Raw genomic sequence first — 24,177 nt, 5'->3', positions numbered from 1 at the left:
CCCGAGGCTTCGCCGCTACGCGGGGCTCAGAGCTGCTGCGGGACTCGGCGAAGCAAACGGAGCTCGGACTGCAACGGGTTCGGCCCTGCACGGGGCTCAGCTCTGCAAACGGACTCGGCGTCGCACCGAGCTAAGCTTTGCACCGGGCTTATTAACGCTTGCAGCGGGGCTCGGCGCTGCACTGAGCTCGCCCAGCACCGGCCTCAGCTAATATCGAAGCTCAGCGCTTGCACCGGGCTCAGCCAGTACCGGGGCTTAACGCTTGCACCGGGCTCAACGCTCGTACCGGGGCGCATTCAGCACCGAGGCTCAGCTCTGCACCGGGCTTAACGCTTGCACGGAACTTGCCCGGCACCGAGGCTCAGCGCTTGCACCGGGCTCGGCTTCCCCCGCGGTCGCTCCCGTAGCGCAGCCCAGCCGGGGCTCCCGGCGCGGGTCCCGCGGCGGGGATCATGTCCGCGGGGCAGCAGGCACCGCCGCCGCCGCCACCGGACGAGTTGCCCGCGCCAAGCGCCAACAGCGGCGAGCCCGCGGGGACGGCTCCCGCTACCGGCGACGTCGAGATGGAGGTGAGGGAAGCGCGGCGGCAGGTGCCCGCCATGAGGGACGGCGCCGGCCGGGCGGCCCCGGGCCGCGTGGGGCCGCGGGAGACAATGGAGGGGCGGGCGCGGCGGCGCCTCCGGGCCCCGGCGGGGAGCGGTGAGGAGGGAGGGGTGCCGGCCTTCCTGAGGGGGGAACTGCCCCATCTCTCTTATGGGGCGGGAACATCCCATCCCTGTTACGGGGGGGATGCCCCGTCGCTTTCGGTCGGGGGAGGGGGAACGGCCCGTTCCTCTCGTGAGGGGTCTGCTCCATCCCTCTTATGGGGGGGAACATTCCATTCTCCTATGGAGGGGGCTGCCCTATCTTATTGGGGGTGAAACATCTCATTCTCCTATGGTGGGGGGGGCCGCCCTGTCGCTTTTGGTGGTGGTGGTGGTGGGAAACATCCCATTCGTCCTATAGGGGCGACTGCCCTATCCTTCTTATGGGGGGAATCTCCTGTTTCTGTTATGAGGGGAATGCCCCATCGCTTTTGGGGCGGGAAGAGGAACAGCCCATTCCTCTTACAGGGCGACTGCCCCCATCCTTTTTACTGGGGGGAGCATCTCTTTGTCCTGTGGGGGAGCTGCCCCTTGCCTCTTATGGGGGGGACAACTTCCCATTTCTGATGAGGGGGGGGCTGCCCCATCGCTTTTTGGAGAGACAGGGCGGACAGCCCGTTTCTTTTGGGGGGTGGGGTGCTGCACCATGGCTCTTATGGGGGGGAACATCCCATTTCTCCTTTGGGGGAGTGTGCCCCATTTCTCTTATGAGGGAAGCATTCCATTTCTCCTTTTGAGGGGCTGCCCCATCCCTCGTGTGGGGTGGAGGGGAGCGCCCCACCCCTCTGTGGGTGGAGGGGTAGGAACACCCTACCCCCTCCTAGCAGGGGATTCCCGTTCCTCTTGAGTGCGTGTGGGGGGTGCCCCATCCTTCATGTGGAAGGAGGACTGTGTGTTGGGGGGATGCTACTCTGTTCTTCCGGGGGGGGGCACCCCATCCTTCTTAGGGGGAAAGAGGGGACATCCCTATTCCGCTTAGGGATGGGGATGGGGGAGAGCACTTTTTTCCTCCTGGAGGCAGGGGGGACAGGACAGGACACATGCCCCGTTTCTCCTGTGAAGGGTTAAGTGTGTGTCCTGTCCCTTCTTGCGAGGGGGGGAAGGGATGGACACCCTATTCTTCCTGAGGGAAAGAGGGGGCATCCCTCTTGGGAGGGGGAAACACCTCATTCTCCCTGTTGGAGCGTTGGGAACAACCCATTACTCCTTCGTGTTTGGGAGGGGGAGCTCCTCATTCCCCCTGGTGTGGGGGAACACCCTATCTCTTCTGTGTGTGGGGAGACACACACACCATCTCTTCTGAGGGTGGAGGGAGACCTGTCCCATCCCACCTATGTGTATGGGGAGCCCCGTCCCTCTTGTGCGCTGGGGGGACGCTGACAGCTTATGGCATTTATCTATCTATCCCTAAAAGTGCTGAGATCTCCCTCAACTCGTTACTCACTTCTTGCAAGTTGCTTTTCTCTTGGGAAAAGTCTTCCTATGGCTTGCGCTTCCTGCTTCCTGATGAGCAAGTCTTTATTCTAAACAGCCTTTCTGTCTACTGAAGAGACTCAAAACTTCTTGGGGGGGGGGGGGGGGTTTGAGAGGGAATTTTTTTGTCAATAGGTGCTTATTTCAGAAATTTCAAGGGGCTTGAGTGATTGCCCAGAGATGCTAATTTTGTCGCAGCATCGTTTCCTTTATGGTTTGAGGAAACTGGTCAGTCCTGCTCTCGGCACTGCATGTTTTGTACTGAGTCATCCTGCGCGGTCCAGCCTACTTCATCTCCATACATTTGCAAAGACCAGATTTTTTGGATGAGCAAGTAGCCAAAGCACTGTGGGTAATAAGTCCTGCTCAAACCTGCAGAAATAGGGCAATTCCGGGCTCGGACTCAGCGCGCAGAGGCAGCAAAATGCGTGCTCTTGAGGCGCCCATGTGCCAGGGTGCTTTCCCCTCTTCTCGTGGGGAAGGGATTGCCATGCATCTAGTTAAGTTTCAGCTGAAATAGCTTCTTGGTAGTCCTGATCATCTGGGAGACTGCTTTTCTTGCTTGCAGTTAAATCGTGAGGTTTTATCATCTTTTTGCACGTGACAAGATCAGATGGTGCGCTGCTGTGTTTCTGTGTTAGGCATTGCAGGAGGAATGTGAATTTCATATCAAAGTTCAGGTCCTGTGCTTGTGCTCACTGGAAGGTGCGGGTTGACTAAATACAGCGGGAGATGAGTAAGAGGATTTGGGTATGAGTTTAGACGATCTTTAGCTGTAGCTTGTTATTCTCAGGTCTTTAGATTTTGACTGGTGAATGAAGCATTGTTATTAGGATTTTTCTGTTTCCACACACCTTACCTGCTGGAGTTTTATGAAGAAACACCCACCCACAAACATCCCGTGTTTTGCCTGCCTTTGTTTCCATGTCGTTTCTTCCTTTCCTGTTCCTTTGTTCAACATTGACTAGTGAAGATTGAATTTCACTTGGCTTTTACTTGGCTCAGTTAAGCAGCTGGTTAATAATGGTTTTTAAGGCATCTTGGAAGGCATCTTGTTTGTTTCCTCTTCCCACCCATTAAAGAATTATTGTGTAATGTACTGCCTTAGCATGATTTACCGGGGAAGGATCAGCCCATTGGTTTTGGTTTTAAGAACAGAAGGTGAAATGACATGTGTGAAATGATGGGGAAGGAGTTAACTTCGTAACAGGAGAGACAAGGATAAAAATCCCAATATGAAAGAATAATTGAAGGCAGTATGTTAAGGATTTGGCAAGAACAGGATAAGGGAGGGCTACCCCCTCCCAACCCACTTGTTTTTCTGTAAGTAGTAGTACCACTGGGGATAATGACAATTATTTGATTTGGTAAACTAAATAGGGGAGAAGTGCAGTTTGTCTAAGTTCTTACTCTGCTTCCAGGATGAACTGCAGTCTGAGTTCTTATTTAGACTTGTTCCCATGATACAGATTGCTGAGGGTTTGGAGTAATTTAGAAAAAGGAAAGAAAACCCTTGAAACCACTCTTGCTTTGGGACCAGAGCCAGTTCTTTCCCAGTACTCTCCAGAGCCGGCTTTAGGAAGGTTTTGGCTCAGTACGGTAGAAATGGCATGCCGACCTCCTGGACCACAGCTGTCTCTCTCATTCATGTTGATGTGATGCTTTAATGATGGAGCTAAATCGGATTACAGAGATCTAGCTCCATCGCTCACCCTGTGGCAAGGATCTTTGATCTATCTCCAGGTAATTCCACAGTAAGTAATAGAAAGCTGACTATATCAAAGCAGCAAAAGATGGCTGCGCAGTCTGATGTGAATAGATAGTAATTTGAAACAAGCTTATTCTCCTTTATGTGAGTATCTTCCCTTGTTCGGAAGGTAATGTTTTTTCTAATTCTTTTTCATCTCAGGAGTCTTTTGATGATACATCACCAGGAAAACAAAAAGAAATTCAGGAAGCAGATCCTACCTATGAAGAGAAAATGGTATGTAATATTTGGAACTGAGTACAAACTGACTGCTTAAGTAGTTGCTTAATGTAGACTGACTTTTCTACCTGTTAGTAATCTCTTAACTGGATCTATAAAACTTTGGATAGTTATTAAAAATATTTAAATAACTTGAAACAAAAAAATATCCAGAAAACCTCCCCTCAGACCGTACTTGCTCAATGTATGGAATCAGGTGAAGCCTAGGACCATTTTTTTATCACTATTGAATACAGGAAGACAATTCCAAACTTATTTTTGAGTTGCAGGAGTAGCAATCCTTTGTAGAAAAGGTATATTTATTTCTGTCTGGGAGGGTGAGCAGTAAAAAGAAAGGTTCATTATAAGGCTTTGAGTAGGCACTGCGTTCATTGTCAGTTGAAATATGCTTTAGTAGGAGGACTTCAAAATAGGCAGGTTCTTTCAAACAATACAGTTTATAGGTCAAAGTAAATAAAAGCTAGCTTTCAAAATTCACGAAGGACTGAGGAAAGGTTTGTTGTGTAGGACAAGCATTGACTTTAGGCCTTGGTTAACTTTTCAACAGCTTTACTTTGTCTAGACTGGAAGGGATTTTGATAGCTTTTTCTGAAATTTAAGTTCCTTGTGAAGGTCTAGTTAGAGTCCTCGAGCTTTAGAAGATGGGCAATTCCATGCTTCATGGGTTAGGTAGGAGGAAACGTACTGTTTTCCTTATTTCTTAGTTTTTATGATATCCTGAATGTAAGAGATGGAGCCATCTTGTTGTCTTTTCATTCTCTGTTCCTCCCCATTTTTCTTTCATTCTATTCATAGTTCCAGTGTCTGTGACTGCATGTGGAATTTCTTCATGGAAAAGTGAAACTGATTCTTATGATCTGCTGCTTCCTGTGTTGTTTCTTCTTGCCACTGAAAATAACTCAGTTGTCTTCTGCTAATTTCTTTGTGCTACTTCCTGGCAAACTGAAGAAAGTGACCTGAAGTTGTCTCTAGACAGGCAGGATTACAAGGAAGATTGTATTTTACTGTTGCAGTAGTCAGAAGATGCTCTGGAAAAGAAAATGGGAAAAGTTTCTCTGTTTGTAGAAGGATAGCTCAGGGTTGCAGAGTGAAGCCTGTTCTCGTCTGTGTCTTATCTAAATGATACAGATAATGTTTGTTAGTCTTTTAAAGGAACATCCTTAAGCGCAATGAAAACAAGGTGTGGGGATGTGCGTGCAGTGCCAGAACTTGCAGAAGATTTCTCACTAAGATTTTAGAATGAGGAAGCTTTTGCAGTGCAGTCTGTATCTCTTCTGCTTTTCTTTTTGTACAGCCAGAGCGCCATGTACTTGAAAATAAGGGTCATACATTGGGATAGTAGTAAGATTTTACCAGGTTTCAACTTCAGAAACTTGGGAAGTAAACAAAAAACCTGCTGCAAAGAATAGACAGGAAAACTTTAGTTCAGTAGATGTGGATTGTAGCTGTGTCCGTCAGGCTTGAACTATAGTTAGAGTGAGTCTGACTCTTGTATGGTACGTACAGGATCTCGTTCCTGGTCTCTTTCTTCTGTAACCTCCTGTCTTTTGCGTAGTGCAGAACTGCTTTCTTTATAGAGAACACTGACAGAGCTAGTATTGCTCTTGCAGAAGTTGGGAACATACGTTCCTTTTTACTAGGAAAACTGCCTTCCTGTAACTGTGCAAGTTGCTAAATACCGGGTTATGTTGTGGCAGCTGGCAGAATGTCAGAGTGGTTGCTGTTAAGCTCGGAGCTGTTTTCTGTCTTGTTTGTCTGTTCTGAAGTCTTGATGTGGCCTTGAGAAGGTGTGTTGATTCCAAATGGAACCTGTCTCAAAGGAACGGAACCTTTTAGATGCTAATAATGTCTCCTGTAATCTTTTCTGCACAGCAGAAACAGCAACTCATATCAAAGGGGCAGCCTGACAAGTTAGGCTGAGCATATCTAAGAGGTCTCTGCTGCTGAAATGGGTGTTCTGGCTTTAGCTAGGGGCTCTTCTGCCCACTCCACCCTCTTTCATGCCAGCTTTTTTGCTTATCTGGCACCACCGTGAGGTGCTGTATCTCTCTGAGCAGGCAGGAGACTTAATGAGGTAGAAAATAGTTGTTGCCAGGTTGGTGAGATGAACCTCACCAGGTTGTTGAGCTGTCGTTGAAGAATCCTGTGTTTGCTGGGTGGGGATCCGTTTCTGGAAGTGAGACTATCACTTCTGATAGGAGAAGGTGGTTAAGGGGACTTTGACTTTGTCTAGTCACACTCATACAATCTTTGTGCCAAAGTCAGGTTTTGGTCTTGGCTCAAGTCTGTCTTGCAGCTTTGATCTTGCTGTGAAGCAAAGGCTAGCCTTGACTCAGTAAAAGAATATTGAACCTGTCAGAGGCAGTTCTAGTGTTGATGTAAATCATATCTCTGTAGCTATAAATATAAAGAAATATGTGTCTATGTTGTTTAAGTAGCATTTGTTAGCTTTTTCTTTTGAATGAATACATAACATAAAGTCTCACACTTGTTCCACGTAATTTTGCTTGTCAACAGCAAACAGACAGAGCAAACAGATTTGAATATCTGTTGAAGCAGACTGAGCTGTTTGCTCATTTCATTCAACCTGCTGCTCAGAAAACTCCAACTTCACCTTTGAAAATGAAGCCTGGACGTCCACGAATAAAGAAGGATGAGAAACAGAATTTACTGTCAGTTGGCGAGTGAGTGATGACATGTAGGCCAGTTTGTACTGTAATTATGGATTTTATTGTACTTTAGAAGCGTAAGTTAAACTTGCTAGTCTTTTGTCCTGTTTTGGTGTGTGTTTTATGCTATATATCATTGAGGGTTTTTTTCAGCTGCCCACCTGTAAGTTGAGGGTTGTTGAATTCAAAGAGTTATCAGAATTTTGTGTTGGTGTTGAAGCACTGTCATGATTAAAAGTATTGCAGCATAAAGAAAAGCGGGGACAGAAAAGCAGAGCATTTGTAGCTATAAGAGTTCACAGAGAGCATTAGTATAGGACAAAGTCTTACAGGCAGAGTGAAAATCAGAGGGCTAGAGATTTGCATTGCCTTTGCAGCTTGTATGACTACAGTATATCTAGCATTTGGCAGGTGTTACGGAACTCTTAAATAGAATGTTGTCCTTTGTCTTGTAGTTGAAGGCCCCTACTGGTGCACACAATTTATCCCTCTCCAGTCACTGCTGTAATACTTGAGCCTGCCAATAGCATGGTTTTCTTACTTAATTAAGAAGCTAGGCAGCGTTTCAGTTGATTAGCTAAATGCCATTTCTTTTGAAGAATCTTGCTGGAAGCTTCTTCGGGAGTTTGCGTTCTGTACTGCAATGGCCTTAGATTTAATTGCAGAACAGTTTTATGTCTTCTCAATTTAGCCAGAAACTTACTTCTTTCTTGCACTTTTTCAGCTACCGCCACCGTAGGACAGAGCAGGAAGAAGACGAGGAGCTGTTAACAGAAAGCTCCAAGACAACTAACGTCTGCACTCGATTTGAAGAATCTCCATCATGTGTGTTTCCTCTTTTTTGGTTGTTTGGGTTTGGTTTCTTGCCCCAATTATTTTCCTTCAAAGTGTTATTTAAATTAAGTTTAGTTTTATCCTTCCCAAGCTCAAAATCGGTTTTGGGGGACAGGAGACATAAAATAGAGCTAGCATTTTCAGGTATTTTGGATTCTTGCAGAAAACAAAGCTGTTGCAGCAGCTTGCAGAAACAGAATTAACATGTCGCTGTCTCCAATCTGCATCGTCCTTGGAATTTACTGCATGAAATTTACTACTTGATTTTGTTCTGTAGCTGAGATAATTGGTGTCAATTAGCAGGAAGGGGATGGTGACATTTCCAGTGAGTTTTTACAGATTTCTTGGTCTATTCTTTCATGTCTTTTAGATGTTAAATGGGGAAAGCTGCGTGATTATCAGGTCCGAGGACTGAACTGGCTCATCTCTTTGTATGAAAATGGCATCAATGGTATCCTAGCAGATGAAATGGTATGCACATAGCTCTTCTTTCCGGGGACATGTGAACACAGATGATACAGTATAATTTTTTCAGTTCAGCTGTATGTATGGGGTTTGTAATAGTACAAAATGCAATATATCATTTGACAAATCATATTTTTCTAGTGTGTTTTAAGCCACTGATGTTAAGTGTTACAGGTTTCTTAAACTGTGCAGGCATTTTTAGAGATAGGTGTATGAAAAGGGAATTTGTCAACCTTTAGGAAAATAAAATTCAGTGGAGAGGAGTTGTTCTGTAGAATGACGTGTCCTCTATTTTTTTCTCTAAATGACAGCTATTTTGTTAGGCTATTCTCAAGCTCCTCAACTTCATAATCCAAGATTTGAAAATGTTATCTTATTTTTTTTATTAAGTGTGGGAATACATACAAGCTTTTCCTAACCAAGATTTTGGTACCTTTTGTGAGTAGCACCATCTTTAATATCTCTCACTCATTTGTTCAGGCTGCTGTTTCTTTTGTGTTGTACTTGGAAATCACAGCTCATTCTTGGGTTTTTTAAAGGTGTTTCCTGAAAGATTTTCTTTTTCTGACAAATTAATGGCTTTTACAGGGTCTTGGGAAGACTCTGCAAACAATTTCTCTTCTTGGGTATATGAAACACTACAGGAATATTCCTGGCCCTCACATGGTTTTAGTTCCGAAGTCTACTCTTCATAACTGGATGAATGAATTCAAGAGATGGGTACCTACACTTCGAGCAGTTTGCTTGATAGGTGACAAAGACCAGCGAGTAAGTTTTGGTGTGATTTGTTTTTCTGTGTAAATCCAGCATGTGACCTTGCCATTCTTTGCCATTACCTCTTGTTCATAGGGAAGGGTATTACTTGGAGTTGTAGTGGTTAAACATTAAGACCTACAAGTGTTACCTACTTAAAATATAACCAGGCTTGGATTCACACGTAGGTTGCTCAGCTATTGCTTCATCACTTAACACTCATAACTTCTTGTCCAAAGATTTTCTCTCTCCTTTTGTGAAGGCAGTACAATGTGCAGACCAACAAACCAAATAAATCTTAAAATAAGAAAATAAAATGTTTCATGTAAAGTCATCGGTACGAATCTGTAAAAAAAGTAATTTTCTTTCTGCTCTACATAGTACAGGATGTTGTACTGGTTTACCAGCAGCTCTTAAGAGGATTAGGGGTTCTGTCACTAAGGAACTGTTTTCTGAGAACAGTTGCCACCTTAATAATGGAGGGGGCAAGGTGGGCTGGTTGGTAGATCTTATTTGGCTTGGATTTTGTCAGTTAAAAGAAAAAATATTGTTCAGCCTCTGGCTGTACTATTTCAGTCATTCTCTTTTTGTTACTTCAGAATCAGTTCTTTGCTACTTTTCCCTTTTTTTTTTTTGGCACAGCATATAAAATTAAAAAAACATGAAATATGATGGCACATCTGCAGATTTGTGAGCTGGAATTACCCATTTATTTATGAGAGGAAGAGTTATTACTGATGCCATTAAACTGCTTTCGTCAGCAGATTTTTTTTTATTCTAAGCTCCATTTTCATTGTTTGGGTTAGAAATTAAAAAATAGTGATGAAATTTAAATCGTTCTGGAGGTTATTGGTCCAGGTGTGATTCTTGTGATTCTTTTAGTGCATCTCTTTGGGACCCAAAAGTTCTTCTTCTTTCTTAAGTACATTTCTTGCTTGTATAAGTTCTTGACCTTTATACATCTTTGTATTTTGAATTCTGACTAATTACTCTGTCCGCTTTTAACCTTGAATGTCAGTGTTCTAGAAATTATTTAGTTGACCAAATAAAGCTGTGCTTGGGATTATTCTTTATATTCAAAACCTGCCATTTTCTAAACTTAAAAGTAACCAACATAAACCTACAGGAAATTGAGTTGTGATCTTATAGTCCAGCTACTGAAAACCTCATGTGTGTAGATAGTCATCTGCAGTTTCCGGAGTGAGAAGTGCTGAAATCTCTTCTTTGCTCTGCCCCAAGGGTTTTAGCAGCTTCAGCACTGAAAAAATCATCAAGGTTTACAATGGTTCTGTGTGATATTGCCTTTGTAATTAATTCAATCTTATCTTTCAAATTTAGTAGCGACATTGTTTTAAAATTTTAACAGTGCTAGTGTGTTCCTTTTTGTTTTAGATTTGAATAAAGCTTCAGTAACTAACTGTCACCTTGGTGTCTAGGCTGCCTTTGTCAGAGATGTGTTGTTGCCTGGAGAATGGGACGTGTGTGTAACGTCCTACGAAATGCTTATCAAAGAGAAATCTGTATTCAAGAAGTTTAACTGGAGATACCTAGTTATAGATGAAGCCCACAGGATTAAAAATGAAAAATCAAAGGTAATTTATAATTTCACTGAAAGGGACGTTTGTGCGGGTTGTGAGATGGTGGTGTGAGGACTAGTAATATTTTTATATTTGCTTGTGTCTCAATGACCTTCAGTTATCAGAAATCGTGAGGGAATTTAAGACTACAAATCGGCTGCTGTTAACTGGAACTCCACTTCAGAACAACTTACATGAACTCTGGGCACTTCTTAACTTCCTTTTGCCAGACGTCTTTAACTCATCTGAAGTAAGTCTTCATTTCTGCTAATCAAGTTAAATGAACTTTGCTGGGTTTCCAGATGTTAAAGTAGGCCTGAGTATGTGTGGTAAGGTGTATCAGTTACTGATAACACTAGTTTGACAGTTAGAAATGTTTCCAGAATTGTGAGGTGCAGCAAGGTAGACTGTTTTTCTCAGCTTGGCCATTTTTAAAGGCTGTTGTGAACTCAGGAGATTAGAAGAGGTATTTAAAATCACAATATGAAGTTGATCTTTACTGCATTTCAAAATAGATTTAAACATTGTGATGACTAAACCAGCTGCTTTTGTTCTTATATTTAACTACAAGTTACCTTGTTCTTTAGCTAAGACGTCTTTCTTTTGTGTGAGTTGGCATATACTATATAATGAGCAATAGATTTCACGAAGTGAAATATGTGCCTCAGCTGTTTTGATGAATTTGCAGAAAGGGAAGCCTTGTGGTGCATTACACCAAAATTTTATGTTTTCCTTTTTGTTTTTCATCAAATGCTGCAGAGTGCTGCTGCTTCCAAACGGAATTTGTACAGTGGAGCGATACGAGTGAATACTTTTCGACAGAAAAGAACTCTCATATTGATTTTTAGTTTTTCTTAGTTTTTTCCTTCCAATGGAATGGTGATTTTCTTCCTTTTTCTTTGGAAGATGTTGTGTTATAGAGCTTTCCATAAAAATAGACAAAAGAGGGTGATTTGTTATTTTACTTACTGCCTATGTAAGAGAATCGCTTGTTTTCCATATTGCACCCTGAAAGGAAACCTCGTATGTATCAATGGTTTTGTTTTGATACAGGACTTTGACTCATGGTTTGATACAAACAACTGTCTAGGGGATCAAAAGTTGGTGGAACGTCTCCATATGGTAAGTTTTCCTGCTGTTTGTGTTGGTGTTACATTTACTTAAGTTAGGTTCTAAATAATTCTAATGCTTCTTGTGACAGAGCATTACGGTAAAATATCTCATTCCAGAAACTGTGGTAGACATTCAGAATATGTTGGTGAAAATCAAATGATTTTGTTGTGGGGAGAAAGAGTAGCTCTGGCTTTCAGGGTTCTGAAATGCTTACATTAAAACTATTTGCTGTGAAGAGACTATAAATAGTCAGTCAAAATAAAAAAAGAATCAAGATGTATGGAACCATCTGAAAATGATTTTGGCCTAATCTTTGAGTCTGGTAAAGAAAGCATATTTATATTCCCACGTATAACAACCTCTCTGTATAGACTCCTTTTTCAGGTGATCTGGTAATATCTGGTGTTTGAGCATTTGTGATAGAGAATATCTGCGCTGCTTTTGTCTCTTGACATGCTCAGTGTTTCGGTTTCCAAAATCTTTTTAATTATTCAATCTCTTTCAGGTGCTACGACCATTCCTTTTACGTCGCATTAAGGCTGATGTAGAGAAAAGCTTACCTCCAAAGAAGGAAGTTAAAATTTACGTGGGTCTCAGCAAAATGCAACGAGAATGGTAATTCAGATATTTGACTGTGTCTGTGGTTAAAACTCAGAAGAATGTGCTGCTTGTGACTTGACTATTGTGTGGAACTTGATATAATTACTTTTAGTGTACTCCCAACTGGCACACATTTCCTTATAACTGGGGATGACAAAATTGTTGCATATCGGGAAGAGTTACCTGATCAAAAGAGAGGGAGCGGGACCTTTGACTATAGTTATCACTAAAGAAAAGCCAACTTTGTTTTAGAGTTACAGAATTGTTTTCTTTCTTTGGTGTAGGTATACACGAATCTTAATGAAGGATATAGATATATTGAATTCAGCTGGGAAGCTGGACAAAATGAGACTGCTGAATATCCTGATGCAGCTGCGAAAATGCTGCAATCATCCATATCTCTTTGATGGAGCGGAACCTGGTCCACCTTATACAACAGATATGCACTTGGTCACCAACAGTGGCAAAATGGTAGTATTGGACAAACTGCTACCCAAGTTGAAAGAACAAGGTATGCATCTTGTTGTTGTTGTTAGAAAGCTGTTTGGTTCAATGATTAAGTAGCGCTGACTTTCACTTTTGTGTTTCCACTTATCCTGAGCAAAAACCAGCACACTTAAGCTAGAATTATTGTCACTTTCTAGCACGATACCAGCTCTGTCAAGCATTGTATCTTAAATAGCTGGTACAAAAACACTCTGTGAACTGCTTGCATAATTAAGCGGCTCACTGGTCCATTGTGGCTTTTTGTGATGGTGACTTGTTTTGATTTTTTTCTTCTTTTTTTCCTTCTTTTTTGTTTTCCACCTTTTTTCATCACAGCTGAATTGGGACCACAGACACATCAGTTGATGCGGGCTTTAGGTTTTCTTTCTTAGCATTATTAGCTAAGGAGTGGTATTTTAGCCACTCCTTTTTGCCATGAAGTGTGATTTCAGAATCATGCTCTGTGTAAGGTTGAAGGCAAATCCTTTGTGAAATGTTGATCTGTCTTGCTAGATAGATTTTTGAGCAGCACCTGAGATTTTTCAGGGAATTCTTTAAGGCATGCAAACATGGAGAAACACACATTTATAGTTATTTGATCATAGAGACAAATCTCTGGAATGCACTACTTTAAAACTTAGTTGCCACAGAATTTTTGACTCTAGAATAATTTTCTAACTCATTATTTTAATGAGTATGCTTATTGAAATAACTTGGCTGAAGGAGTGGAGGAAAGTTTGTGACCTGGGAGACAGTGGGAAAATAAAACCGATTTCAAATCTCAGCCTGAAGTAATATAAAAGTAACCTGTACTTATCCAGGTTTCATTCAAGCAGCTGTGGTGGTATGTGTCATAGAGTAAAAAAGAGGAATTCTGTTGTTACTATACTTTTGATCTTGATTTCTTTCTGCTGTAAAGCTTCTTGTTGAGATATGGCAATTAAAATTGGCACGGTCTTAAATCAAACGATCATCCTAAACAAGAGTTCCTTTTTGGACCTTTAGTCCAAAGGACAAAAAGTCATACTAGGCAAATATAGGGGGGAGATGAAAACTTTGTAATATTCTGTATTTTACTTAAATCTCTCAAGTAGGTTGGAAACGGTTGTGTGTATGTGCCTAAAGTACTGCGCGTTTACGTTTTTGGAGGTTTTCTTGGCAAGTAACTAATCTGACAAGTCTTTACAAAGAACTTACTTTATTTCTAGATATGTTAAATTCAAAACAAGTACTTCCAAATGTCATTCTTTATAATCCTTGATGTTTTTGTGTTATCTTACTCTGCTTTAACTCTGGTTTAACCCTGGTAGGCAGCTAAGCGCCATGCAGCCACTGTGATATAGTACGTGGAACTGCCCTCCTTCCCTTCTGGAGATGCAAATTTGCCAAGTCTGACGAATCGTAAGTTTTGTTGCAAACATATGAAAACTTTTTGCTCTTTAACCATAGGTTCAAGAGTCTTAATCTTCAGTCAGATGACCAGAGTCCTAGATATCTTGGAAGATTACTGTATGTGGCGAAATTATGAATATTGTAGACTGGATGGACAAACACCACATGATGAGAGACAGGTATTAAAACTTTAGAAGTATTTTATTTAAGTAAAAAAATAGTACTTGTAAAACATTGGTTCAACCGATATGTTCCTTTTATTTATCTAGGCATCTATTAATGCATATAATGAACCCGGGAGCTCAAAATTTGTGTTCATGTTGAGTACACGGGCAGGAGGTCTTGGAATCAATTTGGCTACTGCTGACGTTGTAATTTTATATGATTCAGACTGGAATCCACAAGTAGATCTCCAAGCCATGGTAAGAATCCAGATGGAAATTATGTTGTTCTTGCTGCTCTTTCTCAAGGAACTTTGCTAGAACTGTGTGGAATGATGTAGTACTACCAGAATAAATGGGTATTTTCCTGGTTTAGCTCAGAGTAGTATTTGTACAACTGATTTTCAGTTCCAGTGCAGTTTCTGCTGTGTGCAACGCTTAGTTACATTTGGACCATACAATGATGTTTTATGCAGTGGGAAATGCTGGGTATGTGCTGCAGTGTTCTTTGTAGTTATTAAAGCAAGTGGCCTCCTTTGTTGTTTTTAGTTTAAAAAAAAATAATTCGTAGGATCACTTGGTTGGAAAAGACCTTTGAGATCATCGAGTCCAACCATCCCTGTCCACTACTAAACTATATCCCCAAGCACTTAAGCCACCTGTCTTTTTAATACCTCCAGGGATGGTGCCTCTACCACCTCCCTGGGCAGCCTGTGCCAGTGCCTTATATAGCTTATTAATCTCAAAAATATAAAGCTTTACTTCTTTGGGGAGTGGAGGTGAATGTATTTGCACTGTCTTCCCTAAGATATTTGAAAAGCTGAATTAAACTTTTCGAAACCTGCTTTGATGGCGATGTTAAGTGAGCAAGCTCCTTTTAGCAACCATATTTAATTTTTTGAAGTAAATTTGCATACATCTCCAACGTCAGGACATGCCAAGAACATTACTGACCACTTAAAAAAGCAAAATATTTAAAAACTGCTGGTGTTTTTTGACAAATCAGGCCTTTCAGTGACAAATCTTGGACATTTCTTCCTAATTATTTCAGTTAAGCTGTAGGTTTTCATATATTCTAGCAAAAATTAATTCAATAAAACGATGAAACTGGTGTCTGAAAGCTGAAGCCAGAGAGTTCCAGCTCCAACTAAAGGTGTATGTATGTTCAGAGTGCTGTTTCTCACAGTGGTTAATGACAGTTCAGTGAGGTGCTGTGTTTTATTTTTCTTGAAATATTTGTGGCACAAATGAATGATTTTTTGAGTAAAGTAGCTTTCCATCAGTACGGAGGTAATTTCTTAAATACTTTCATTTTACAGAAAGCTATATAAGGTCAGGAGCATCCAGTGTTCTCCCGTGTGATTTAACAAAAAAAAAAAAAATAATCCCAAACACACTATTTCTTTAATTCTGTCCTCCAATGTCATTGAAAAAAAAAACAAAAACCCAAAACTCTCAGTGCAGATAAGAACGTGCTCTCTTGGGTAGTTGTGTTAGCTGGGTGTCGATAACTTTTAACTAACCGATATTTTAGTATATTGAAACTAATGGAAATGGAAGACTTAGTTACACGGCTGTGCTGGAAACCCAGTACTGAATTTTTGTTACTTTTTGTTTTACCTAGGATCGAGCGCATAGAATTGGCCAAACAAAGACTGTTCGAGTGTTCAGGTTTATCACAGACAATACAGTGGAAGAAAGAATAGTGGAACGTGCAGAAATGAAACTCCGTCTGGATTCTATCGTCATTCAGCAAGGCAAGTATATGAAGGCAAAGTGTTTGTATGTGTGTTGCAATTCTTTTCTTTTTTTCACATCTTACAAGCTATGGCAAAAGAAGCTTTGAAGAGTCACGGGAAACACTGCTTTTACCTCAGCTGAAACCTGAAGATTTAAGTGCATGGGCCTGATCCACTTGAAAATTTGTTTTATTGTAGGAGTAGGCTCTTTGTAATTAACTTTGCGATTATTTCCTTACTGATCCATACAAGTGGATATAGTCAGGATTTGTTTCTGTTTTCAAAATACTCAACTTCTCCTTGGAACTGGAGAAATTAATGCAATGCCTTTTTTTTTTTAATACATGGGGAAAATTCATTATAATGTAATCTTCTTGGCTGGCTTGATTGAAATCAGGAACGATATTCTTCAAAAATGGAATCAATAACGTTTAGTCTGGAAACTGTGAAAACATCACCCATATCAAAGCTTATGTGGAAGACCACACATCCAAAATGAAGTTTGTTAAGCACAATTCATGTATAGTAAAACAAATGTATGTGATCCCTAGGTAGATTTTGGCCTTCCCCCTCCCTTTTTGCCTTCTTCTCCCCACTCCCTTTCACCTTTTTCTCTCCCCCCCTTTCGCCTTTTCCTCTCCCCCCTTTCGCCTTTTCCTCTCCCCCCTTTCGCCTTTTCCTCTCCCCCCTTTCGCCTTTTTCTCCCCATTCCTTTCACCTTTTTCTCCCCCCTCCTTTCACTTTTTTCTTTCCACTCCTTTCCCCTTTTTCTCTCCCCTCCTTTTGCCTTTTTCTCCCCCCTCCCTCACCTTTTTCTCCCCTCTTTGGAATTTCCTTTACTGAGGAAAAAAGGGTATAGCTTTAACGTAGAAGCGTAAGGGGTAGAAAATGATGTATTGTTCCTTCAATAACGTAAACTCTTTATTTAATTGCTAACCTCTAATGCTTTTATCTTCAGGAAGACTGGTGGATCAAAACCTGAACAAACTTGGGAAGGATGAGATGCTGCAGATGATTAGACATGGAGCAACACATGTGTTTGCCTCCAAGGAGAGCGAGATTACAGATGAAGATATTGATCACATTTTGGAAAGAGGTGCAAAGAAGGTGAGATAAAGCTTAAAATAAATGGAAACCCTCTTGTAGAATTAAATTTAATGGAAAGATAGCATTTATCGTGATAACTTAATCATAAGCTGGACTGAATACCGGGCTTGCTTTTGAGGGTTTTCATATTGGTCAAATATGTTTGTTTTCTCTACTGTTGTAAACGAGATGTTTTATACTGACATACCCTTCAAAATCTGCTCTTTTTTTTATCTCCCCCCTCAAAGACTGCGGAAATGAATGAAAAACTTTCCAAAATGGGTGAAAGCTCACTCAGGAATTTCACAATGGATACGGAGTCCAGCGTGTATAACTTTGAAGGAGAAGACTACAGAGAAAAACAGAAGGTAATATTTACATTACTTTTTGGAGAAAGCACTAAGTTGTATGATTGAACCATATTTATTTAAAAAGTATGGTTAAAATACAATATCATACATGAAAATAGTTAATTTGTTTTATTACTTCCTTAATGTTTTATTACTTGCTTAATGAAGTAGATGTAGACCTGGTTTTATAAAACTGGTCTGAATATTTTGCAAGGCTTAGCCTTAATATTTTCTGGGGGTGATGGGATTTGTTTTTTATAGATGGCATTTACAGAGTGGATTGAACCACCTAAACGAGAAAGAAAAGCCAATTATGCAGTGGACGCTTACTTCAGAGAGGCTCTTCGAGTCAGTGAGCCAAAAGCGCCCAAGGTGAGTTGACCAATTTAAATCGCTCAAACATGCACCATAAATTGTTAAAGCTGTAAGCAAGAAATTGCCCTTCGGTCTTCAAAACTGCTGTAGTCACTTTTTATAACTTGGGGAGGCAATTTAAATTTAGGAAAAATCCCAAGTACTTGAGACAAACTTCTGTGGGAAAAACCTAAGAGCAGGATGAAACTTGTTAGGAGGGTAAGACCAAGGTGTTTCTTATTTTATTTTTATATAAGCAGCTGTGAGTTTTCTTTACCTGTGGGAGATTTCCTTAGTTCAGGTGCTCTGAGGAGCAGTGTGTTAAAGCTGGGACTCTTTACCCAGCTGCCACCTCCTCCCCAAAGACCCTCTCCTTTTTTCCTCACAGGCCTTTTAGCTTTAGAGTTCTTCACAGTTGTAGTTGTCTCTTGCATGGTGTGGTCATGAACTAAAATCAGTTATTACAAGCCTGTAGATATTCTGGATGTGAAAGGGAGTCAAATACAAACTTTCTGTGTGTTTCAGGCACCGCGGCCTCCAAAACAGCCAAATGTACAGGATTTTCAGTTCTTTCCTCCACGCCTGTTCGAACTGTTAGAGAAAGAGATTCTCTACTACAGGAAAACAATTGGGTACAAGGTAATTGAAAAACTTATGCATTGCAATGGTAGGAGAATATTTACTTGTCCTGCCTTTCACACTAATTTAAGTGAAGTAAAATCATGTTGAGCTGAGCACCTGATTAGGTGATATTAACAGAAAAGTGACAATTAGCAATTACTAGTGAAAAATTAATCATATTTTACAAAATGGAAAACCTTTCAGGTACCTCGTAATCCAGATCTGCCCAATGCAGCTCAGGCACAAAAGGAAGATCAGCTCAAGATTGATGAGGCTGAACCACTTAATGATGAAGAACTGGAAGAAAAAGAGAAGCTTCTAACCCAGGTATAGTTGGGTCTTCAGCGAGACTGAAATCGGCTGAAGCTTGGTTTGTGTTTTATGGTATTTACAGGAACACTCGATCATTGATGCACACATGCCATGGTTAACACAGCCGCGAAGTTTGGTTTAGACTGAAAAGAGGTTTTGCATTAGGTTGGTTATGGGCCTGGATACCTTTGAAGACTGTGCACCAAATTAGTGTACTTGGATTCTATGGAATCTGATCTCTGTATTTTAAGCCTGAAGATTAAGAACTTGCCTAGTGTTGGAGTCTGGCTTCCCAAGTTTGCATTGATTGTAGGCTGCGACATCTCAGACTGGCTGCAGAGCTGAACATGCTACTTTCCATAGTATCTAAAGCATATCTTCTGCCATACTATCACTCCTATGTGGAGGTGAATCCTGCAGGATGAATAGTCAGGTTTCATAAGTTATGACTGGTAGTGGATAGTATCCCTCTCTCAAAGAGGATCTGACCTGAATAGGTATGGAATTTAGGTAGCATGTACATTTAAGTCATGTAAAATAGGCCTATTATGCCTTATTTAGGTATTATATTTTCACGTTCTATTTTGGCAGAGGGAGTGGAATTAGAGGACAAGATTGCTTCCTTGAGTAGTAATGCACTGAAACAGTTTCCTGTTAAAAACAGCACAGTCGCAGAAGATGTGGCTGCCAACTATTTGTTGAATTTTCTGCTAATACGAAATCAGCTTTCGTACTGATAGCTTTAGACCTGACGGACAGGGTGGTCAGGGAAAATGGCCGAACCACTTGGTGGCTGTTTGGACAAAACAAAACCATTATAGACACTACTTGCACTTGAGGAATTTTTCCTCTTAAAAGTGAATCCTATGTTCTCTTTCAGATTAATATATGAGCTGAAAACTATTATCTGAAACTAGTAGGTAGTTAAGAGAACCAGTGCTAGTCATTATGCAGTATTAGACGTAGAGACTAGAGTGACTGCCATATAAAACCCGATTTTTCTACTAAAATTGAACTACAGTGGAAGCAGATATTTAATAGTTTTGGAATGATGGAAGTGTTACAGGTGGTTTAAAGAAATCTATTGAAACAAATTTGGAGATCAACAAATCCTGAACTTCTGTGCATTGTTTGCTTTCTATTGCTATAAAGGGATTCACCAACTGGAATAAGAGAGATTTTAACCAGTTCATCAAAGCTAATGAGAAGTGGGGCCGTGATGACATTGAGAATATAGCACGAGAAGTAGAAGGAAAAACCCCCGAGGAGGTCATTGAGTATTCAGGTAACTTACTTTTTAAGTAGTTGGCTCTGCAAGTCCATAGCTAATACTGCTTTCCTAGTTTGAACTGCCTGTGAACATGGTAACATCTTACCTTAATAAGGTAAATAAGGTAACATCTTACCTTAATAAGTTCTGGTAAAAAGAAGTAACATCTAACATCTTCTTTTTTAAGGTAAAAAACTCTTAACTTTTAGGATTCATGATAAGAAACAAACCAATTGTTCTCTTTTTAGCTGTGTTCTGGGAAAGATGCAATGAGCTCCAAGACATAGAGAAGATCATGGCTCAGATAGAAAGAGGAGAAGCCAGAATTCAGAGACGAATCAGCATAAAAAAGGCACTTGATACAAAGGTATCTATCTTTGCTGTGTTTCTTGCTTCCTTTATTTCCCTGTGCCAGTGAGGTGGGATGCAGGACTCTGTGTGTAGCCAGTATTACTGATGTCTGTAGGCAACATGCTAGGCATAGCATCTGCCTCTTTTGCATATTCCTCAGCTGCTGCTTCCTATAGCTTTTCCATCATCTACCAGTGCTGCCCTGGCTGGTGGCTATTATGATAAGTTCAGGTATGGCTTAACCAGTTGTTTGTAACCATCATAGAATCATAGAATCACCAGGTTGGAAAGGACCCACTGGATCATCGAGTCCAACCATTCCTAACAGTCCCTTTAAATCATGTCCCTAAGCACTTCATCAATCCGTTCCTTAAACACATCCAGGGAAGGTGACTCGACCACCTCCCTGGGCAGTGGGGTAATCATCTTTATCCTAGGACAAACAGTTCCTAGTGCTATATAACTCACTCCCAATAACCCCAGGCTTTCTGCAGAATCAAAATTTCTTTTGAGATCCCGTAACTGAAAATACGGTACTTATATCTGTCTAGAGCACTTTAAAAGGGAAGACGTACCAAGTAGAGGAACCTTTTGTTCTGAGCTATGTTTCACCAACCAGGGTTTGGTAATGAACAGATTTGTAGTAAGTAAAAGACTCTATCAGAATTCCCCCCCAGGTTTAACTAGTTAGTTATCTCTCTAGGGAAGTCAGGGGAAGAACAGTGTCTGACTCCGTTGCACACAGCAGCTGCATTCTGGTTTAGTCTCACATACGTTCTTACTCCAATTTTGACCAGGTCTGAGGATTTGTAAGTTAAAAAGAATGACTGCCATTTGAAGACTGGCAGATCTTGACTGCTTTCAAATGTGACAGGTTTGCATCTGCCGTTAATCAAAAGTTCAGAGACAAAGCTTGCTGTTGTCTCTATCAGAATTTACCAGTTTAGGTGGTGGTGGTAAATGCAGTATGTAGAGCCCGCAGTTCCTTACATGTCGTGACTTAGCATCAGAGGCCATAAAAGATCTAGTTAGATAACTTGATACTGTTTTCTGCCTGGCTTCATGTGATGTATTACTTTCATATAAAATAGTTCCATGCTAATTCTTAGTTGTGTATAATCTTACTTGTTTGTGTTTAGATTGGCAGATACAAAGCCCCTTTCCACCAGCTAAGAATATCATATGGTACTAATAAAGGGAAGAATTACACTGAAGAGGAGGATCGCTTCCTAATCTGTATGCTTCACAAGCTAGGATTTGATAAAGAAAATGTCTATGATGAATTAAGACAGTGTATCCGAAACTCCCCACAATTCAGATTTGACTGGTTTCTCAAGTCCAGAACTGCAATGGTATGTGTTCATCTGGTTTGCCTTCTGTTCATGTATGCCCATGACAGTTACACACCCTGCTAATTAAATAGTGTCTGAAATAGTGACGTATGAGCATTGTGTATAGTACATTAAACTTCTAGAGACTTTCCAACAACTGTAGTGGGATGGCAAATGCAGTAAATTAAAAAGTCTTATGAGAGGAGAAATTAAATATTTTGAGTTATTGTTTTTCAAAGGCAACATGAATTTGAGTTAAATACAAACATGTTTTAAATAGCAAGCATTGGTGATCCAATGCATTCTTGTGAAGCCAGCCAGTAACTATAAAAAATATTTACTTCCTTTTTTTCTCTGCCAAGATACAGCAAAAAAACTTTTATATACTTACAGGAATCTCTAATAATATTTTTACGTTAAGTGGCTGCCTAATGTAATGAGTGAATTCATTGTGCAATCTAGGAGCTGCAAAGGAGATGCAATACTTTAATCACCCTGATTGAAAGAGAAAACATGGAACTGGAAGAAAAGGAAAAGGCAGAAAAGAAAAAACGGGGACCAAAACCATCTTCGGTAAGATTTAAAAAGGTATTTCTCTGGAAAAACTCATTTAAAGATGGGTTTTTTCTAATTGTGTAGGACAAGTGATATCTACAGTTGTTTGAAAACACTACCACCACAACCTTACAGGGCGGTGTTGAGAGTTTATGCTGTCACTCAGCTAGAACAGATGTGTCAAATAAAGGAAAATAAGTTTAGATTCTAAATTGTAGCTCACATGCTTTGGTGCAGACGAACTGGTGATGTTTTGGATCACTGAGTTAGGACACACTGTCTAGGTTTGCCCTGGTAAAATAAACCAAAAATTTATTTGGCCTTTCTGATTAATTAGTACCTAGGAAACCCATCACAGGTGATGCAGACTATTCATTCCACTTCAAGAATGCTACAGCTGCATTTTCAAGTGTTCCTATGTAGACTCTGCTGTCACTTTCCTTGGATGGGGGGCTTGGTTATGAAATTGGCTTCTAGAGCTGCTGGATCTGGGAAAACAGCACATGCTTGACTACTACTGTCTTTGCTGACAAAATTTAAAGTACTGCCAAATATGAAGGCCTGTTCTGTAAAGGGAATAACCCACTTTACCCACTTTCTTGCCTGGATTTGTTGTTCAAGTTGCTGTTGCAACTTTAACTCCGTTACAGAGTGGTGGATTTATAAGTTCCTTAGAACTGAATATTCACAGAATATTTAAACCGGTATTTCGAAGTACCATTTCATAAATAGGAAGCTCTTTAACATCTTTATTTGCTTCTGTACTCTATGAAATCGTACTCTTCCAGAACTGTAAGAATACAAACCATTGGCTATCTGGAGGAGGATGTGCATATTTGCCATACTGCAACATTAGCGATTTATCACATTTTAAAGCTGCCGGGGTGTAATTCATCTCCATCAGCTTTGACTTGAAACACATTGCTTGCTTACAAAGTTTTTGTACCACAATAACTTATTAAAAAAATTTCCCTTACAGGCACAGAAGCGCAAAATGGATGGTACTCCTGATGGTCGTGGAAGAAAAAAGAAGCTAAAGCTGTGAATGCAGAATTTTTGTAATCACTAAAATTAAAAAGTAGTTCTTTAATTTACGGGTCTTCATAAGATGTACTGTATAATGCTCAACTATTATGTCATTAAAGGACATCGGGTTCATCTGTTTACTGAACTAGAAATTTAGTCCTTAATGTAGTTTCACTTTTTTAAATGCAACAGCTGTGCTGAATTTTTTTTACCATTAACACTTGAAGTAATAAATAGGCTTCATTTATTAATAAAAGCTTCATGTGACTTTTTTCATTAGTGTTTCCACTTGAATACTTTTTTATTTAGTCCCCCTCAATTTTTTTTTTTCTCTTAGGATTTTGTGAACACTTTTTCCTTTACAGTCGATAGAACTATTTAGTTGTTTCCTTATTACAAGCCATCACCAGTCAAATCCAGTTTCTGGAAATCCTATGGCTCTGACCTTACCTTCATTTAACTTAATTTTACTGCACAAATAGACACTGTTCTTTGACATAGGCAGAAAGGCGAAAACTGATGATCAACATATATACATGTTGGAACAAAATTATGACATCATCTGCTTAGAATCTGTCAGAAAAAAGGTAAATCAGTCACGCTAAGGTTTGTACTTCATTAGAATGGACTAAGAATTGCTTTTAGTGGCAAGCGGCAACAAGTCAGAATAGAAAAGGTAATAATATCTAAAACAACCTCAGTGTGTCTGATGTCTTGATGACTGCAAAGAACCAGTGCTGGCTCTCTGTGCGCAAGACTGGAGTGGTCTGTCAATCCACACTGTTCACTGTGAGGTAGTCAAACAGTACCTGCATGAGTGTTTCCTACGCTGTCCTTTCTTTTTTATGTATCTGGTGTATAATGACCAAGATGAAATTGTGTTGCCTCAATGCCATCATGTGACATAACATAATTTCAGAATTTACTAGGGAGAAAAAAAAACCAACAGAGCAGAACAAATGTTCAGTTTGCATTGAGTAATCCTTGCTCAGTTTTAGCCCTCTTAAGTACATATCAAAAGGCAGCAG

At 40.5% G+C, this 24,177-nt stretch overlaps 1 protein-coding gene across 2 annotated transcripts; it reads left to right on the top strand.

Moving 5' to 3' along the window:
• Positions 1-303: 303 nt before the first annotated feature.
• Positions 304-23,394, top strand: SMARCA5 (SWI/SNF related, matrix associated, actin dependent regulator of chromatin, subfamily a, member 5). 2 transcript variants are annotated; one of them, XM_054065599.1, is made up of 24 exons: positions 304-569; positions 4,027-4,101; positions 6,622-6,788; positions 7,498-7,598; positions 7,978-8,078; positions 8,661-8,840; positions 10,262-10,417; positions 10,521-10,652; positions 11,456-11,524; positions 12,021-12,130; positions 12,400-12,626; positions 14,051-14,172; positions 14,263-14,415; positions 15,779-15,915; positions 16,856-17,000; positions 17,228-17,347; positions 17,591-17,701; positions 18,209-18,322; positions 18,509-18,631; positions 19,769-19,901; positions 20,135-20,253; positions 21,377-21,589; positions 22,031-22,141; positions 23,103-23,394. In XM_054065599.1, exons 1-24 carry the CDS (start codon positions 453-455, stop codon positions 23,166-23,168), a joined length of 3,102 nt encoding a protein of 1,033 aa, XP_053921574.1. In that variant the 5' UTR covers positions 304-452; the 3' UTR covers positions 23,169-23,394. The 2 variants fall into 2 exon arrangements, with proteins under 2 accessions (XP_053921574.1, XP_053921575.1); XM_054065600.1 differs by having other exon boundaries at positions 306-569; positions 15,779-15,911; positions 16,852-17,000; positions 23,103-23,393.
• Positions 23,395-24,177: the final 783 nt, after the last annotated feature.

Source organism: Cuculus canorus, chromosome 4 (assembly GCF_017976375.1).
Source record: "Cuculus canorus isolate bCucCan1 chromosome 4, bCucCan1.pri, whole genome shotgun sequence".
NCBI lineage: Eukaryota > Metazoa > Chordata > Aves > Cuculiformes > Cuculidae > Cuculus > Cuculus canorus.
The sequence above is the reverse complement of the archived record's forward strand: the minus strand, read 5'-3'. Positions and strand labels throughout refer to the sequence as shown.

Coding starts and splice junctions, on each gene's coding strand:
- SMARCA5 (XM_054065599.1), top strand. CDS start 453: ATGTCCGCGGGGCAGCAGGCACCGCCGCCGCCGCCACCGGACGAGTTG. Junction 10,418..10,520: donor TTAAAAATGAAAAATCAAAG/GTAATTTATAAT, acceptor AATGACCTTCAG/TTATCAGAAATCGTGAGGGA. Junction 12,627..14,050: donor ACCCAAGTTGAAAGAACAAG/GTATGCATCTTG, acceptor CTTTAACCATAG/GTTCAAGAGTCTTAATCTTC.